This window comes from Siniperca chuatsi, linkage group LG10, assembly GCF_020085105.1.
Source record: "Siniperca chuatsi isolate FFG_IHB_CAS linkage group LG10, ASM2008510v1, whole genome shotgun sequence".
Taxonomy (NCBI): Eukaryota; Metazoa; Chordata; class Actinopteri; order Centrarchiformes; family Sinipercidae; genus Siniperca; species Siniperca chuatsi.
The window spans coordinates 21,507,601-21,526,164 of record NC_058051.1 but is presented as its reverse complement, the minus strand read 5'-3'; the positions used below and the strand labels follow the sequence as shown (position 1 = coordinate 21,526,164).

General features: G+C 40.2%; 1 protein-coding gene across 5 annotated transcripts in view; it reads right to left on the bottom strand.

The window, feature by feature from the left end:
- LOC122883570 (IQ motif and SEC7 domain-containing protein 1-like) overlaps nucleotides 1-13,974 on the bottom strand; it is an 88,574-nt gene extending 74,600 nt beyond the window's left edge. For 2 of the 5 annotated variants that reach the window (XM_044212441.1, XM_044212442.1), the window contains exon 1: nucleotides 13,344-13,971. In XM_044212441.1, the coding sequence (XP_044068376.1) occupies nucleotides 13,344-13,603 (260 nt within the window). In that variant the 5' untranslated portion in view covers nucleotides 13,604-13,971. Of the gene's footprint in view, nucleotides 1-13,343 lie in introns of all 5 variants that reach the window. The other 3 variants (XM_044212443.1, XM_044212444.1, XM_044212452.1) reach the window with 2 other exon arrangements.
- Nucleotides 13,975-18,564: the final 4,590 nt, after the last annotated feature.

Genomic DNA, 18,564 nt, shown 5'->3' with positions numbered 1-18,564 from the left:
CAAATTTATGATCCCCCTTGTCGCCTCTTTTCACTTTTCACATGGAGAAAACAATGAGGTATTCATGGTGAAAAGACAGTACAGTGACTGACTATACCATTAGGTACTGTAGCTGCAAAGGTTCATCTTAGAAGGGGTGTAATTTTCAGCTTTTTGTTGGGTTGGTTTGAAGAAATAATGATCCTCTCTGTTGTATAATGCTGTGACCAATTCTCTGTTGGCTGAATGATTTTTTCCCCCTCCTTTCTCATCACTCTTAGTTACTTTACTTGTTTGATTTTCTATTCATTCTCTTCACTCTAGAAGCTCATGTATTAACTTAAACATCTGCTTCCAATTGTCTTGTATATCACCAAAGACATCCTTTAATTATTCCATAAAGCACAGAACAAACTTGATACCACTGGTGTTTTCATTAGAGCAAACCCCATTATGACTGTGGAATTAGGTTGAGGTGAAAATTAGAGTTGGGTCAATATAATGCAGTGGTAGGATGAGATTCATTGACACACATGCTGCAGTCCAGATCCAATGGCAATTACTGAAGCTATTGATTGCTGTGTATACTGTACTATGCATCACTGAAAAAAATGATCAGACCAAGACCGTATTTCATAAATCTTTTGCTGAATGATATGTCTGTCTGTTAAGCTGCCTGCACCCAACCATGCAGACCAAACAACCTCAGAACAAACCAGAACAAGGAAGAAGTGGTCAGAACCCTGGACAGCTCCTCTGCCCTGCAGAAAGGCCACTACAAACTACTACTACTAATCTACAAAAATACTGACCTGGGTCATGCCTTGATTATTTTTAGTATATTCTGCAAGACTGTCACACTAAAAAAGACAGATGGTCACTTTGCTATGTCTTACACATTGTGAGGAGTCAGTCATTTTAAACCCGTGATATCTGGCGTGATGCGGCTGCAGGTGACAACAGAGGCATATTTTACTTATATTTATCTTCTCCTTTTCATGAAATTTGTAATACCTGCAGTACTGCATTTTGCATGAACTGCCTATTTAAGTGAAACAGAATCAATAGAGCTCACTCTGAACCACTAGGAGTTGTACTGATTGGATTTGAGTTAAGTTACTACCCTTTTGGTATAACTTTGGAACATAGTAGATTAAGACAAAGTGAAACAGCTCTTTCAGAATGTTATACGGTTATATGAGACTGGCACATTGATGAAGTATTAATTAATTTTGCTTGCAGTCTAGACAAAGCTCATTTGTCTAGTCACGCAATGAATAAATTCCACATTTTACTGCCTTATCTAAGCAGAAACTATCATCCTTGTAGTGATGGATATGTGAATGGGAGTTAGAATGCAAGTTAAACTGTTTTTCTTCTGCACTGTGCAGAAACACTACTACTGAGGTTCATTCAGGTGCATTCCTAAAGCCTTTTAAATAATGCATGAAATGCCAAATCCCATTGGAAGTATCATTCCACAGGAAGCTTCCGCAAGCTGCGAGATTGGTTTCTCCCACGGTGGCCCACAGAGAAGTCAAATCTCCGGTGGCAGAATTAAGACTTCAATCCAGCTGCCTTCTTAAACCAAATCTTACATGGTTGTCTTTATTGTCATGTCAGTGTCTTCAACCTGCCCTTTACCTCAGTGCATCTGCATGTGTGTATGTGTCCCTTGCATGTGTGTGTAGATGGTATACATGTGTGCCCTTTTTTTTCCCTGTGGCTCAGAGTCTGTGTCAATGAGGACAGCCTGTTTCCTGTTGTGAGGGAGGAAACGGACAGAGGGCACACCCAACGCAAAAAATGCTGACTCAGAGTTTATCAATCTGCCTTTCTGCAAGAGTAAGTGCAACTGGACACGACTGCAGAAATGCACTAGTCTGCTCATTTAATCATAGCTCTCTGGCTGGCTTCAAATGAATTGGAACATCATATACTGTATAGGCCACACAGCTGTAATGATTCAAACATTTACATGTCACTGCCCATGCATCCCCTGTTTTGAATTTGTTTGTAGTCTATTTTTAGTATAATCATTTTTGTACTTTCAACTACAGTACCATGTATCATAAAGGCTTGGACACTTTCCCCTAAAGCTGTTTTATTTTCCTCGCCTCTTTCAGGAAAGACCTGCTCCAATGTAATTATAAGCCCATTATTTGTTTTTCGCTATAAAATATTAAGTAGGGTTAAGCCTTGAAGAAATGGCTTCTAGCACTTCATCACATTACCACCCGTATTATGGCAATACGAAAAAAAAAGCACAGTGCTAAGGCAATAAAGGAAATAGCTATTTCCTTTCCTGAATTCAGAAGAAAATCAGAGGTAATTACAGTTTGTGTGTGATTGATGACACGTTTTCTAAGTAAAAAGGGTTTTTTTTTTAGGTGTGTGTAGTGGAGATTATACTGCATGCAAAACATTGCTGTATCACTTGTTTCTCTTATTATTTCACTTTCCTTTCTCCTTCTATTTTTTTCACCATCCTTCAACTTTGAAATCAGGACACACAGCCCTAACTTCATCTTTGACTATGCTTGAAGAAGCTAACAGCAGGAATTCCATTATAAACTTTCCAGAGTCCTTAACTGAACTGCTTAGAAAAGAGTTATTTATAAGAGTTACCCAAACAGTTATTGCGTTTACTGAATATACTATGTCATTTGGCGGCAACCGTGACAGCCATGAAACGCTTCAAGCTTTAGCGAACAAACACCTCCAAGCTGTGATGAAAAAGAATAAATCACATCTGAAGTAACACTGAATTTACAAAACTTTCTACCAAAAGCAGAACAGCGCTTCTTGCAATTTTGTGGCTCTGGCCTCCATTCACAACAATGTCACCGAATGATCAATGGCTTGAACCTGTGGTCGGCTATAACAGCTCATTCACACTGACAGGTTCCTCAGAGGCACACTGTGAAGCTTGACGCTCTTGTATGGTGTTTCATAGTTATTGTCAGTATTTTACAAGATCCATTTTTCTCAAAGAGAACACTGCAGTCAAGATAAAGCACGCATTTCAACGTTTGATGTAGATTTTGCTCTTGCTTGTCTGATGAGGTGCATGCATGTGTGCTTTTATGTCTGCTTCTCATGGCTTAGGGCTTTTCTCAGTCCAGTGCATAAATGTAGGGCATTCATCATGTGTTAGGCTCCCGGTGCGCAACATACTCGTGGCTTTCACATTACTGAGGCCTAAATTATCTGTATTAATCAGCAACTAATTACAGGCAGAAATGTGTCTGGCTAAGCAGATCTAATGAGTCGGTCCAGTCCTCTGTAGAGGTTTGCTTCTCATGGTGCTGTCAAATTATGTATCTCTAAGGAGTTACTGGTGTGTGACCCCCACTGGCTGTGTGCCCCTGCATAAAGGGAAGGTAGCAGTCCTTTACACACACACTTGCACACACTTATTTATTATGTATGTATAATGTATAATATATGCACGTATATATTGCTGAAAACTGCTCAAAACAGTCCACCTGCTTCTTTCACCCACTTTCATTTCCCATCATCTACTCATCTGACATTGTCCTAATAGTCAATATATTATTTAGACAAATGCCAAGGAGCATGAAATGCACCGGCAGGGGTACTGGACATTTTAGGATTGATATACTGGCTCTGTCACTCATCAGTATTGTTGTCAAGCTGGGAGTGATGCCTTTATTGATGAGCCTCTGGAAGACATTTCATCGGTCTTGGCTGCATATAGGTTATGCATGCCAAGGTGAAATCTAAAGATGAAGTTTGGGCTGAAATCTCCAAACATTATTCTGTTATTTCTGGCCAAAAAAGAGGGAATATTTAACACTTTAGTAATAGCTCTATTTGGTCTCAGTATTCAAATATAAATACAATCAGACATTTTGAAGTCTGATTTCAATAGGATCTGACTTTAATATCTCAGATCCTTGATGCACTTGTTCATGCTGAAAAGGGTAGACTGCCCTTTCCTTCAACCTTGACTCTACTAAGCACCTGACCTAACACAGAGAGCTTGATACAAGGAAATCTTACTTTCACTCTGGCTGCATTCCTGAAGATATTGCTTGGATTTAGATCAGCCCTCAGTTTCTCCAAGGTTACACAGAACACAAACAGCAGTGCACACCGGCAGCCAGAGTGTAAACACACATATTATAGCCCAACACCTATGAGTGGACTCTGTTGAACCTGCAAGTCACTCTCAGCCTCTTGAAGGTAGACATGTAGCTATGTTAGAAACCACACAAATGAGACACAAAAAGGAGAACTTGTGAGCCACTAATGCGTATTGTTTATATGACTCCAAACTACTTCCCACAGAATTTTCAGCCCAAATATTGGTTGTCAAAGGCCCAACCAGCTGTCAGGAAGTCCGTGTTGACATCTACCCGTGATGATTAAGAAGATGTGTGAGCAGTAGCTCCTCATCTGTGTTAAGCTGTTGACTCAGCCTCCACCTCGTCAGCGATCGGCACACACACACACACACACACACACACACACACACACACACACACACACACACACACACACACACACACACACACACACACACACACACACACACACACACACACACACACACACACACACACCGTGCTCCCACTTTGCAGGAAACTAGTGGCAGCCTTTCAAACAGCTCTCCACAGGTACAATGGTACAAATTGCCTTCGATTCAGCTGCTGCATCAGCTTGTTTTGACAGCTGCGAGGCGGATAATTGGTTCACCTGTGAAGAAATACAGAATGAACAGGCAACCGTGCTTTGGCCTCGTGGTCCCTATGAGTGTGCTGCTTTAGTGTTGATCACAGTTTGTAATGATAAAAGAGGGTGGAAAGAGATTTGAAGATTTAGCTAGCTTGAAGTAAAAAGGGTCTAAAGTAAACAAAGTGTGCATTCAATTTACAGAATACATTAAAGAGTTATACTCTATTGGATTTTTCTCACAAACTGACAAAATAGAAAAAGTAAGAATGTTTAAGGTAGTGTTATATATGCCTATCACAGAAGTTTGCTTTCTCTCTGAGAACAAACCCAACTATTTCTGTATCCTGAGGAAATAATAATATTTGATAGCAAAAAAGCAATATAAGAAAGAACACAGCTTTCTATTACAGTCTATTTTCCATACAGTCTATACAGTCAACATTTTGGGAAATCCACTTGTACACTTCCTTGCTGAGAGTTAGACGAGAAGATCAATGTCTGTCTGTATCATGTCTGTACGCTAAATATGAAGATACTATCAGCAACTGGCTAGCTTCGCTTAGCATAAAGACCTTGAAACAGGGAGAAACAGTTCAGCTTTGTCCAAAGGTTACCAGCACCTCTAAAATTTAACGTTATATCTTATTTATTTAATTAGTACACAAACAGAAATGTAAAAAAGACAAGTTGTGGTTTTTTTTATGCTAAGCTAAGCTAACCAGCATATTTAGCGTACAAACACGAGAGTGGTATCAACCCTCTCATCTTAATTTGCAGCAAGAACGCGGGCAAGCCTATTTCCCAAAATGTCGTACTATTTCTTTAAGGTTTGTGTTGTTAAAAACCACTTTGATAAGAATCAAACCCTGATCCACTATCAGTGTACAAGAACAATTCACCCCAACTTTAATATATTTAATAAAACTAAAGATACCCTGTGGAGTTTTCTTGTAAACAAAGTTTCTGTTGACACTTAGTGTTACTCACCAAAACGTATTGTGTGTATCCTTGACATATTGAAGATATTGAATGCATTGTTTTCCTCATAAAACATTTGCGAATCCTCTTCTTCCCTGCCTTTGCTGGCACATTGCTACATATTGTAAGGCGTTACCACCACCTGTCAAGCATTGAGTAGTGTGAAACCATTGGCCGGAGTGTGTATTGCATCACCCACGTACTGAAAACAAACAAAACGGGGGACCACTCATAAAAACATGGCTCCATAGTTCTACTAGTGGTCAAAATCTCCACAGAGTACCTTTAACTCTCATTTCAATGCAAATCAGACTCAACTATATTGGTTGGCACTGAAATGAAAACCATGTAGAGATGGCTTGACACTGATCGCAGATTGGGGATTTAGTTAAAGCCATACATGTCTATCAACACACCTTAGTTACAAAAGTATGTGGTTGTTTATCTCTCAAGTTCCTATTTGCAGATCATACAAGCAGAATGCAAATGAAGCACAAGGCTGTGCTTTCACACCATTTTGATTTCTTCCAAAGAATTAGGAATCTAAAGAGTGATCACTAAATCTAAAACTCAGTGTTAAATAGATGCCTGAAATGAAGCCACATTATCCTGCACATGCACATCCACAATGTAATTTGAAAACAGTATTATCAAATGTCACAGGAATTAATCGCAGGACTTTTATTCTTGCTCTCTTGCTCGTTAAAAGTTATATCAAACTGAGGCAGCGGTGCAGAGGTGAGTTTGGCGATTTAAGTTTGGCGATCTGGCCCCCCTTGGTGTGGCCTTTACCAGTAACACCATCAGATAAAGGTAACAGTGCTCATTAAAGTCATCATTATCCTTTCTGGTGGGACAACCGGCTACATCAAAGGACACAAACCAAACTTAACTGTCTTAATAGGCCTGATTGAAAGAGGCAGAGGTCAGCAGTGCCTGGCTTTCTTCCAGCAAGACTGCGGCCTCACTGAGATGCAAGGAGGGACAGTTCATTACAGATGAAGGCAGCCTGCAGTTGATTTTGAGTGCAAGTTGCAAATTGTCTTTGGCCACTGCTTGAGATTTATAGGTGGCTCTGAATGCAAATCATCCCTGCGTAGACATTGATCTAGCAGAGGTATTTCATTAGAGGGGGCTTTGCTGGAGAGATGGAGTTCATGTGCTCGTAAATTTGGTTTGGCACACTGATTGTTCAGCAGATCGTGGGGTAAATGAGTGGATGCCGCCAGCCACAAGAAACAGCTTTCTCCATCATGCTATTATTTTCTCCCGAGGGGTCCCAAAACACATGCTAAAGCTGTTACGCTGGCTAGGGGTGAACTATTTATGAACTTGCCAATCTCCAGTCTACAGGCTCCATCCAGGGGACTTAGTAAGGCAATGTAAAACCACCAGTGACATTAGAGAGATAATTCACTATAAGCCAAAATCGACAACCTAAAAGAACCTTTATCAAATACTTCAATATCTACTGATGAACTCCTCTGACTATTAACTCCTCTGGCTTCATTCAAAACTCATCAGAGATAGTACAGTACTGTGGAACACACAAAATCAATTGAATGAAATATACAGAAATACCTAGAAGTACAAAAAAAATGAAATCAGTGACATATTACAAAACACCATGTAACATTAAATGATCAGTTTTAGCTCATATAAAAAGGCAGGCATCTGCACATGTAATGCAAAAACTTAAAATAATAAATGTATTTTTTTTTTTTATTTATGATTATTTATGTTCAACCAATCAGGTTGGACATCTTGATTTGTACCCTTATTTGTTTGTCATACAAGTTTCCCCATATGATTACAGTAAATTCCATCAGTATTTCTAAACTGTTAAGTAGGGCTGCAACAATTATTTTCATTAAACGATTAATTTGCTGCTTTTTCGGTCAATAAAATGTCAGAAAAAAACAAGTCGATCACAATTCCCTAGAGCCCAAGAAGACGTTCTCAAATTTCTTGTTATGCCAGATTTTTGTTAAGATGAAAGTGAATATAAATGCCCAAAAACAACAGCAGTGAAACAGGCAGAAATAACACTAAAATACATTATCAGATCACTGTTTAGAATACAACTAAACAAATGTTTTTCTAACAATCATCTTCCATCTAAAACTCTTAAAAAATAATCCTGCAGCTGATTTAACTTGTCAAACACATTCAACTGCAGGTCTTGAGCATCAGAGCAAATAGAGTTTAGTAGCAGCTGAATATGTGCAATGAATGTAAGCACATACGGATATACTATATGCATTGCCTGCAGATATTTACATGTTTGTTTGTTTTTCTCACAACCCCTTAGAAATGGTAACCGGGCCACATTCTGGCACACACCCGGGCCAAGATCTGGCACAGAATCAACAACTCCAGAGCTTTGCTGCTCATTCATCAGCATTGAAACATTCATATTAGCTCCATTAGAGCATTAACAGGAAGAGAGTCGGAGTTAGCAATGATTTGTCATGTTATTCATCAATATTTGATTACTCAAGATTCTTCCCTGACTGGGATTCAGACTGAATTTAAATGACTGCCTGAAAAAAAAAAAAAACTACCTCCACAAACACTGCCACCGTAGCAATCATACTCAAATCTAACACCAGTGCTTATTTGAGAAATAACACTCCTCTGAATATAATTTTCCGTGTCTATAATGTCTGCATTGTTTCAGCAAACCATGAATATCCGACTATTTTATATGGTGCAATAGGCAGCAAATTACCAAAGGGCTCTGAGTTTAAAGATCTACAGTATGATTGAATACAGTTTTAGTACATTTAGGAAAACTTAAAACAAGGCTGTGCATAAAATGACATATCAACTCTTTGTTGTTACCTCTCCAGCGAACACATCAGCATCGCAAATATTGTTTACACTCGGTTAGCTATCCGGGCCTAGGTCAAAGTTTGAATGCTAAATATGGGCTGGCAGATGCATCTACCAGTTCCGAGATAAGAAATGAAAGCACTTGCAGACACTATTCTACTCCAAACCCCAGAGGGCCGGTTCAGATCATGGTGGATCCACTCTGATTAAACCACCAGCCTCTCCCGCATCATGCAAGAAAAACATTTATCACGACCACTCTTCCAGTTCCAGTTTTAAACAAGCAAGATATAATGCGTTGATATTGGACAAAGACTTAACTTATGAATTTTTGTTTCACTTTCACAGCGTATCATATTCACCGACCAGACAGACCAGGTGTGTGTGCTTAAAACGTTCAAGTCAGTCGGACTCATGAAAAGTAATTCATCACGTGTCCTGCAAAAACGTGCAACCCAATCTTGTATTACTTGTCATTTAATTCCTAAGTGAGCATAAGGGTTACAAGTTACTGTATAGCGCTGTTAAAAGCAAACACCATTAGGAGAGAAAACTGCATGGGGTCAGCATAAATACTGTTGGGGTAAAGGGCCGACAAGGCAGGTAACTTATGAGCGACAAACAGAAGAAACCAGATATGTGTGTGATTGCTAACGCTTGCCCAAGTGCTACACCATCTGTTTACATAAACTTTTAACTTGAACTCAAGAAACTGTGAATAAACTGTGAAACAGGGGTTTTAGCTTTGGATTTACAGAAACCGATCCACTGAGAGTGACTCCTCCTCTGCTGTTTCTGCTCAACCAGCTCCAGGGGCTTACAATCACCTAGGTGGACAAGTTTATGGATCCACATCAGGGTCAGTGGACACCGAGATGATTTCCAATACCTGTGCAGCAGTCGCACATCCTGAGAACCTGACCAACAGCCTGTTCTGCAGGATTCACAGAGGGAACTGTTGACTTGGCACCACAGATTCCACTATCAGTAGTGCATCACATTTCCTGCTCTCTGCATTTTGTTTTCTAAAAGAAGGTACAAGGGGAAAAAAGGTACAAACAACACACAGGGAAAGCCTTCCATTTACAGCCAACCCAAGATAGCAGCAAACAATCTTATGTATCATTCAGTAGCAGCAAATTCTTTTTATGTGACTTGTTTGGGAACAGAATGTGACTGTTACACGTTTGTTTTTCTTCTTTCATTCCTTTCTTTCCATTATGACTTCACTTAATGATGACATCTTAAGCCAACAGAGAACTGAGAGCACAGCTCCTAACTATTTGCATACAGCATGAACAAACAATACTGTATTCAAGATGACTATAATGCAAATAAATCATACAGCTGACAAACAGGAACTGAAATAAAAAGGGAAGCAAAGAGGGATAAAAGGGATTCAAACTGACACAGATGTCTGAATTGTAGTAAGATCCCTATAGAAACCAAAATGCATAAATTCACTACATATCACATGCCAACCTGCATACATTGAACAAGAGTCTACAGGTATGGATTTAACCTCTTAAAACCCACAAATAGGAAAAAAAATTGGGGGGAGGGGGGGTCTTAAAAGGTTAATCTACTAGCACAAACAGATAAGCAAAAGAGTACAAACGTAGCAAAAGAACTTTGCATAGATGTAAAGCAGGGGCTGTGAACAAGAAAAAAAATCTACATAATTTGACCTTACTGCATCCTCTCCCCATGTTTATTTCTCCTCCTAATAAAAAGTTTAACACCCAGAATGAGCTCAGCAGTTAGCTCTTGCCACAGCAAGATGATCCAGGGTTCAAACCTGACTGGGTCTTTCCAGTGTGGAACTGACATGCTGTCAAATCCTCCCACAAGGTTAAGTAAAGTATAACCCGTCCCTATAATCAGCATAGTGATATGGAAAAATGGCACGTCTCTTCATTTCTGTGTGGATTTCTGAGGTAGTGATCACAATCTTGGAAAAAAAGTGTTAAGAGGATCTGTTACCAAGGAATTGTTGTCTTTGCCTTCCTGGGAAAGCCAATGTAGTAAACGAGACACTCTGTCAATGATAAAGCTTCATATTATACAAAACAATACCATCTAGTCTGTAAGGAATAGTTTCACATTTTAGGAAATACAGTTATTCAATTTCTTTCTGAGAGTTTGACGACAAGATTGATTGTAACAAAAGAGTTTCCCCTCAGGGATCAATAAAGTATTTCTGATTCTGATTCTGATACCACTCATGTCTCTACGGTAAATATGAGCATAAAGACTAAGCATAAAGACTCGTTTTTACACTTCAGTTTTTGTACAGATTAAACAAACAAGCTATAATGTGTTAATTAGTAAACTTTAGAGATAATGGTAGGCAAATTTTGTCACCTTTGGACAAGGCCAGACTAACTGTTTCCCCCCTGTTTACAGTTTTTATGCTAAGCTAAGCTAACTGTCTCCTGGCTGTAGCTTCATATTTAGTGTACAGACATGACAGTGGTATCCATCTTCTCATCTAACTTGAGGCAAGAAAGCAAATAAGCATATTTTCCAAAATGTTGACCTGTTCCTTTGAAGCTACCCTTGCACAGATAAAAGGGCTGCAGGGACTTTGCTGAACCATGCTAAATTTGTGTTTTGTGGATAGAAGATGATAGAATATCTCAATTGATGGTTTTCAAGACCCAAAATGGGCGACTATTGGTTTTCCATCCTACTAGCTAGTTAATGGCAGTTCTTTTATGTAACTGCTTTCACCTCCTTCCTTACAGTAGGTCAGTTCCTAATTACGTAGTTAAAATGACAACCATGGTAAAAGGGGAAAAGGACAGGCTTGACAGCTCAAAGAGAGTTGTGTCTACATTCTTGGCATAATGTCAAAAAAACCTCAGGATTGTCATGTCACTGGAAGCCGGATGTACCTCATCTACGCCAATGTGAATGATATTATTATGGAGGATATCAAGGCAAAGCCAAGGTCTGTTTAAACAACATCTGCTGTTTGCAGATGATGTTGATATTCAGGCATGTGATCTTTGTGTTTTTCAGAAGTTTAGTTAGGTATTCAAAGTGAGTGACCAACCAACCAACCAACAGACAGACATTGCCATCCTTAGAGCCATGCTGCTAACATGGCTAAAAATAAAAAAAGGCAACCACAAGTCACCAGAGCTCAAGATGATGTCTGAGCAGCTGCTCAAAGGCAGATTAGGAGAAGACTCCCAGCCTGGGAATTCCTGGGAATCCCTCAGGAAAACCAGGTGTAAAGCTAAGAAAAAGACATCCAAGCTGCTCTGGTTGGCTGTTGCCACTGTGTCCCTGACCTGGGTAAGTGGCAAAAAAAATGGATGTCTATACAGTTTCATTTCCAAGTACATACTATTTAAATCCCATTTTCTCTATTCTAAAATGACCTTCGCAGATCTTAGAATCGGTCTTGCTTAAGAACACTGCATTCTTTAAATTGCTCACCACACTTAAATGACATTTTAAATCCTGTATCCTCCATAAACCACACTTTACATTATTAACAGCTGTCATATTTCATCAGGTTCACTGGGGTAATCACAGGCTCCCCACTAACCTCTCTGCTAGTCTACCAGAGCTGGGCTGAAATAGTGTTCAGACACTGTGACCGTACAGAATGAGAGAAGGTGACAGACTGATTTTCCAGGGAAATCAGACAGAATACTCCATGGTGCCCAAGACAGATTTATAAAGGGAGCACACTAAAGGTCAGTGTTACACTATGTCCTAATCTCATGAGTCTGGCTTTATCAGTCAGCAAAGACATACAGTCCATCAGTCAACAGTATTGATTTGCTGCCACTGATCTTCATGACACTAACACGCCCCTGGACACAAGGTCAAGCATGATCACATGATCCTGCAGACTGTCAAAAGCTGAATTAAATGTCTGCATGCCAAGGCATTTTGGAGATATAGCCAACAGAGTGTGAACTTCAACACAAAACTGGTGCAGGGAGAGTAATCCTGACAGCGTGTCTGACTATCAAGTCCTTTACCAGCACTCCTGATATAATACTCCACTACATCTGCCCTACCTGCTCCGTTCTGCCTGGGGCTTAACCCACTGTCTGCAGATAGGGCCAGCCCTAAAACATAATTGCATAACGGATCTATCCCAAGTATGTGTCGTTTTCCCAGGGGTTGTAGCTATTGCAGTCCATATATCATGGATTAATGTCCTTTTTTAGGACCACCAAGCCTATAGCATAGGTATAGTTTAGAGTTCAGTCTGCTTAAGTTACAGAGCCTGATAAATATCAAACTGATATAAACAAAGATGACAAAGCAGAATAAGCAGAGATAATTTTTTTAAAGGTTTAGCATTTGCACAAGTGTATAGAACCATGGGCATTGTATCAGTGTGTAATTTACAGCATATCTCAATCTGAACTTGATCTGCTAAATAGTTCAAACGTACAGACTGATAGTTATACACTCTCAAAGGCAAAACGAAAATGAAACAACTGAACTGGAAATGAATCTGTTGGGGAAACTACTGGTTTGTCCATCATCGCTCACAATGACGCTGGGTGCTCAAATTCTCGCTTGCATATTTCCAGATATGGTCAGAAAAGCTCTGTGCTGTCCAGCAACACCCATTTTCTGTAATTGTGTCGTGCGTTATTCACATTTTCCATCAGCAAACATCAGTAAAAGGAAAGCATCTGATGCCAAAGTAGTCTAGTTGCAACTGCGGATCACTGTGTGGCAGTGTTGGTCTGATTTAGCAATAATTACTTTAATCCAGTACAATTTTTAACTTTAAAGATTTATGAGGGAAATATAGTTAAACAGAGATTATCTGATTTTGATTTCAAACAATACCAGATGATGTTATGTCTTACTTTTCCTGTGTGATATGTTCCTTTATGGCTCCCAGTGTGACCAGGCTGTTGCTGCCCTGCAGCAGTCTGCAGGTTGCCAGGTGCCGCTGGTACTGCTCCTTCAGACAGACGTTCTCCGTGCACAAGTCGGACACTTGCTGCTCCAGCTCCTCTATCCTCCCCCTCTGCCTCTCCAGCAACTCCTGCTGGGTCTCGATGATCTTGTTAAGCTCCTTCAAATATTCCACAGCCCTGGTAGGGTTCTCGGTCGGGCTTTCCATGTCGCTCCGAGTGCCTTTTTTCCTTTGCGCTATGGTTCCCTGTTGTATCGCAGAAGCCGGTGAGATGGTTCCGTGTAGTCCAGGCTGGGTTTAAGCGCAACAATTCACTAGGTTGCGCCTCTTACGCCTCGCCATTGTTTTAAATCGGTTTGGGTGATAATTCAGAATCAGAAATACTCCTGGTACGCGCGTTCAGAAGTCCCACTACACAAATGACTAGAAGCTCCTAATCAATCAGCAAATGTCAATCAAGCAAACGTGACAGACTACATTGTGAGGATCGTCGCTGGCTCTCTGTGAAGTCTGGTTGTCCCCCCTGTTGGCAGCACTGTGTGACATTTTCTGTTAGGTACCTTTCGCTCCACGCTGTTCCCGTGACTTTTCGTAAACAGACGCTGGCTGTCAAGTAGGCGGGGTTTTCAAGTTTTATGAATCTGCAGGTCGCGTAGAGCGCAATAATGGCTTTACGGCTGCTAAACGAAGGGGGGATTTTGAGTTTGTTTTTCCATCTTTTCTCACGTCATTTCAGAATATCTTGATTCATCTTCAGTGCGCGTGTTCTGCAGGTATGCACATAAGCATGCATTCTCTCTCTCTCTTTCTCTCTCACACACACACACACACACACACACTCATATTGCAAAACAGAACATTACATATTTTGATAACAACTTTGTTGCATTGTAGTAGTCTATTTGTAATGCTGTAGCACAGTCTAGTAAACACAGAGTGGTGCTGCGTCTTGCCTGCAGAATTGTTTACTATGCTGTCTGTGTATTGCCATTTCACCAGCGGGGTGTAGGCCTACACCCTCTAGTGAAATGACTATGATAGATAGGAGCAGCGAGTGTTAGTGTTTGAATCAAAAATGACTTCACTGTTCAGCACATCTGTATGTGTGGCAGGGGGCTGCGGATTTGCACAGGCAGTGTCCCATGGGTGTATGAGAGCCAACTGCAGCACTTCTCTGTGATATAAAGAGGCTCATGCTTAAGTTTCATGGGTGACCATCTCATCTCCATCTGCCCTGAGATTGAGGCTTTGGGATGTTGCCATAAAACTTTATGGCAACATCCCAAAGCCTCAAAGGATTCAGTTTGACAGCTGATGTTAAGATGATAGTAGGATTTCTATGACTTTTTAAAAGTGGAACTAAAAAAATGCTAAGTTTTAAAGCAAACAGCCTGTGTAGGAGAAAGAATCTGTTTGCCATTTAAAAACTATTCCTTGCAGGACAGATATCTGTAAAGGAACTGAGGTGAATTTGTGACTGAGACTGAGCAATGGCAGTTTGAATTAGTTGCTCTGCTCCTTGTGTCTTGTGATCGCGCACCCATTGCTGGCTTTGTTGGCTTTGTTATCAAAGCAACATACACATTCACACTTTAGAGTAGCTGTCAGAAACTGCTCAAACATTTTCATAGTCACTTCTCTCATAAGACTCCTTTTTCCTTTTGATCATTTTTTTTCAAAGCTCAGTTGAGATTTTGTATTCCTGGGTGCAGTGCAACTAAAGAGGGTGAATGCTTTGCCCAGGAAATTGAGGGCTTTACTTCACTCGGATGATCTGAGATAACTTGTTTTAATGTGGAGGCAGAGCTGCAGCAAACTAGTGACAGTGGGAAGCAGTTTAAGGACATGGAGTACAGATGGAGTGCATTAGATTTTTCTCTGTGGCTCCCTAATCCAAATGGCAGGAGGCCAAGAATGGCTGCAAGAGCCTCGACATGCCACCCAGAAGGATATACAGTACACAGCCATTAACAGCCAATAGTCACAGGGTGGTGTTGCATGTCAACGCTGCCAAATGCCACTCTTAATTCCTCAGTTCTGACGCATTTCTTTTCCAGTGGTATATGCCCCCCAGAACCAGCACATACCATCATCAGGTAAATGTGTCTGTTGTGGGCCCTTCACACAACACAACTGGCACGTTCTACAAGCAGTGTTAGAGGGAAAGGAGACCACCCTTCAATTAGAGGGCCCACATTTAAATCCATGTGTGACAGCACATATTAGACTGGTTAAAATGTCCTTCAGTGAGACATTGGATCCCTTCCAGCTCTGGCGCTGCTGTTCCTCAACTGACCCTGTGTTTGAAAGACAAAAAAACAAAAACAAAAAACAGGAAAAGGGGATAAAATACCACAAAAAAAATCACAAAATCATATTCCTTAAAACCTAAATCTGACATTTTCTTATTTTCTACTCCACAATATCAAACCACGCAGCTCTATCAGTCATATACCTTCAACTCACAGTAGCTCCTGGGAGTTTGGAAAGTACTGGAACTCATGACTTGTGGATCAGGATTGCCAGCAACCACAGGATATTAACCACTTCAAAACAAACTGCTGGTCAATTTTATGCTCTTGGGCTCTCTCCTTTCTTCCGTTGGCTGACCAGTCATATGCCAGTGCCAGTGCGGGTGCCAGCCAGAGAGATTTATTTTGTGAAATCACTCATATATTTGCACTGAGGCAAAGCCACTCGGAAGTGCTTATTCCAGCCCTACAAAACATTTGCCAGCTGTGATGGAAGAAAGACCTCAATAATTTAACCAGCAGACTGGAAAACTTTAGCTTTCTTTTTTTTTCTTTTCAAAGAATGCCAAATAGTCTCTAGTGAGCCCAACAACCACCTCATATAGACATGCATTTGTGTTATGGATCTGAATTGGCACACAAGAGGGAACACTGTAGGCAATAAAGTGATTTACTCAATTATCTGATATTCATATAATACATAATTAAAGTCACAAATAGCAAAACCAAATAGGTTAGAGAATTTCCTCAGTGGTGATCCTGCAACGAATCAGCAAGAATATAGAGGGAGCCTGGTTAGTTTTGCATTGACATTTGGTTCATTTTCTGTATGAATTCTGCAACATAAACTTCAGCAGCAGCCTCTGACTTCCCTCACACAGAGACTGTTTTTTAGGCAGACGTTCTCACACCATCCTGATCATCCTATGGGAGCAGACTTACCATTCTTGTCAGGTCTCATTCCGTGCCCACCTCATTGATCCCCTCCACTGACAGCACAGTAAGCCATCTGGAACAGTGGCGGTTTCCCTTCACCCAGGATGCAGCAAGATGCCTCTCAGCTCGACAGGCTGACAGGTGGGGTTTATGCAACCTGTGTGCCTTAATGGAGAGAATAAACTGAGTGTCATTTTAGCTTATCATGGATGACTGCCTTAATGAACTATAGAAATATTGTACGGTCACATATAAAACCCATATACCACTATCATTTGATTGGAGTTATTTAATAACTTTTGAATTTCTTCACATTTTAACTGAAGCCTGACAATAAATGCTGCTGTGCTACTGTTGTCTCCTAAAAGCAGCTGCTGAAGTGGATAGCCAATCAGTTGGTGTGTCTCCTTACACAACACAACACACCAGTTAACATGTTTTCTTTTCCTAAGCCAACCAACATCTTAAGAATACCCTTGAGCCCCCATAGCCTGAGCTACACAGCTGGTCTTCCTGAGCTTCCTCATAAACACCTCTCAGGCATGAGTTGAAGCTCTGTCTGCCTAACACCCCTTCTGAGAAATAAGGAGCATGTGGGAAATAATGCAAAAACTATGGCTGGTGCTGTATATGTCCCACTCAGGATTATTGTTCATACCAGCAGTGCATGTTTGTGGATTTTATGTGTCTGTAAACATAATTTCCACAGACCCCTGTGATTAGCCTTGAGTAACAGTAACGCTAGAGCTGAAATGATTACAACTACCAAGTTTTCGGCTTCTTAAATGTGCAGATTGTATCTGCTTTTCTTTGCAATATATAAATTGTAAATTGAATATCTATGGGTTTTAGACTTTTGGACAGACAAAACAAGCAATTTGAACCTGTCATTTTGGGCCCTGAAAAATTGTGGTGGTTAAATAACATATAATTACTAAAAAGTGTAAATGTTTTAACAATAAAATATTCAATGAAAATGCACACAACATCCATATAAGCCAGTCAGATGGTTGCAGCCCTGAAATGTACCACAACGGATGTTCTGCTGCTTGACAAATAATTCTGTGGTGCACATTCTGCTCTGCTCACCTACCCGATTGTGTAGCAGTTGCTGACACGCAGGTGGCTATGGAGGGCGTACAAAAGAGCTAGGTGACTGGGACCCACCTCACAGACAGATGGGAGATATTTGATCAGTGGTTGCAGACCTTTACACATCCTCAGGGAGGCAGAGAGAAAGACACCCTCTGTTAATCCCCTCGGTTTGTGTGCACGAGACTGTGGTGAGTGTACTGGATTTGGAATAAATGAGAATTCAGCCATTGCAAATACACACAATTTCTATAAATTTACATAAAGTATTTCCCTTGCATTACTAATTTTATTTCTTGCGCTGCAATCAATGACTTTGCTAAAATAATCCTGTAAAACTGTTGTCGCCTTTACTGAGCAGTTACATCAGTGTTTTTCCACATATACACAATAAACCAGGGACTAGTGCAAAAAACAATAAAGCAGTTCAACTGTGAAAACATCTGATTACTTTTAAATGTGGACTAACATTAAAAATATTCAATAGGATGACAGATTAGATGTCAACAAAATGCAACAAGGAGGAAAACAAAATGTTCGAAAGACCAGATAAATGAAACAGCACTGATGCAGGAAATCTATTCATAGGGATGTTAGTGTAGAAAATTGCAGGTTGAGTGGGTCTGAGTGACAGAATCAAGTGGAGGGAATGCTACAGTATTTAGCTGAGACTGTATGTAGACTGGATCTACATCTGTATTTCCAGTTATTCGGAGAAGAAAAGATGCTTTCTGTACAAATATTCATCTGTCAAGATTGAAGAAGAGTGTGAGAAGATGCTTGTTATTTGTCTGTTAAATTTTATTTTGGGAATTTATTTAAATGTAAACTTTTTAGTGCAAGATAGATTTAATAAATGTATTTGATGAATAATTACAAGACAGATGC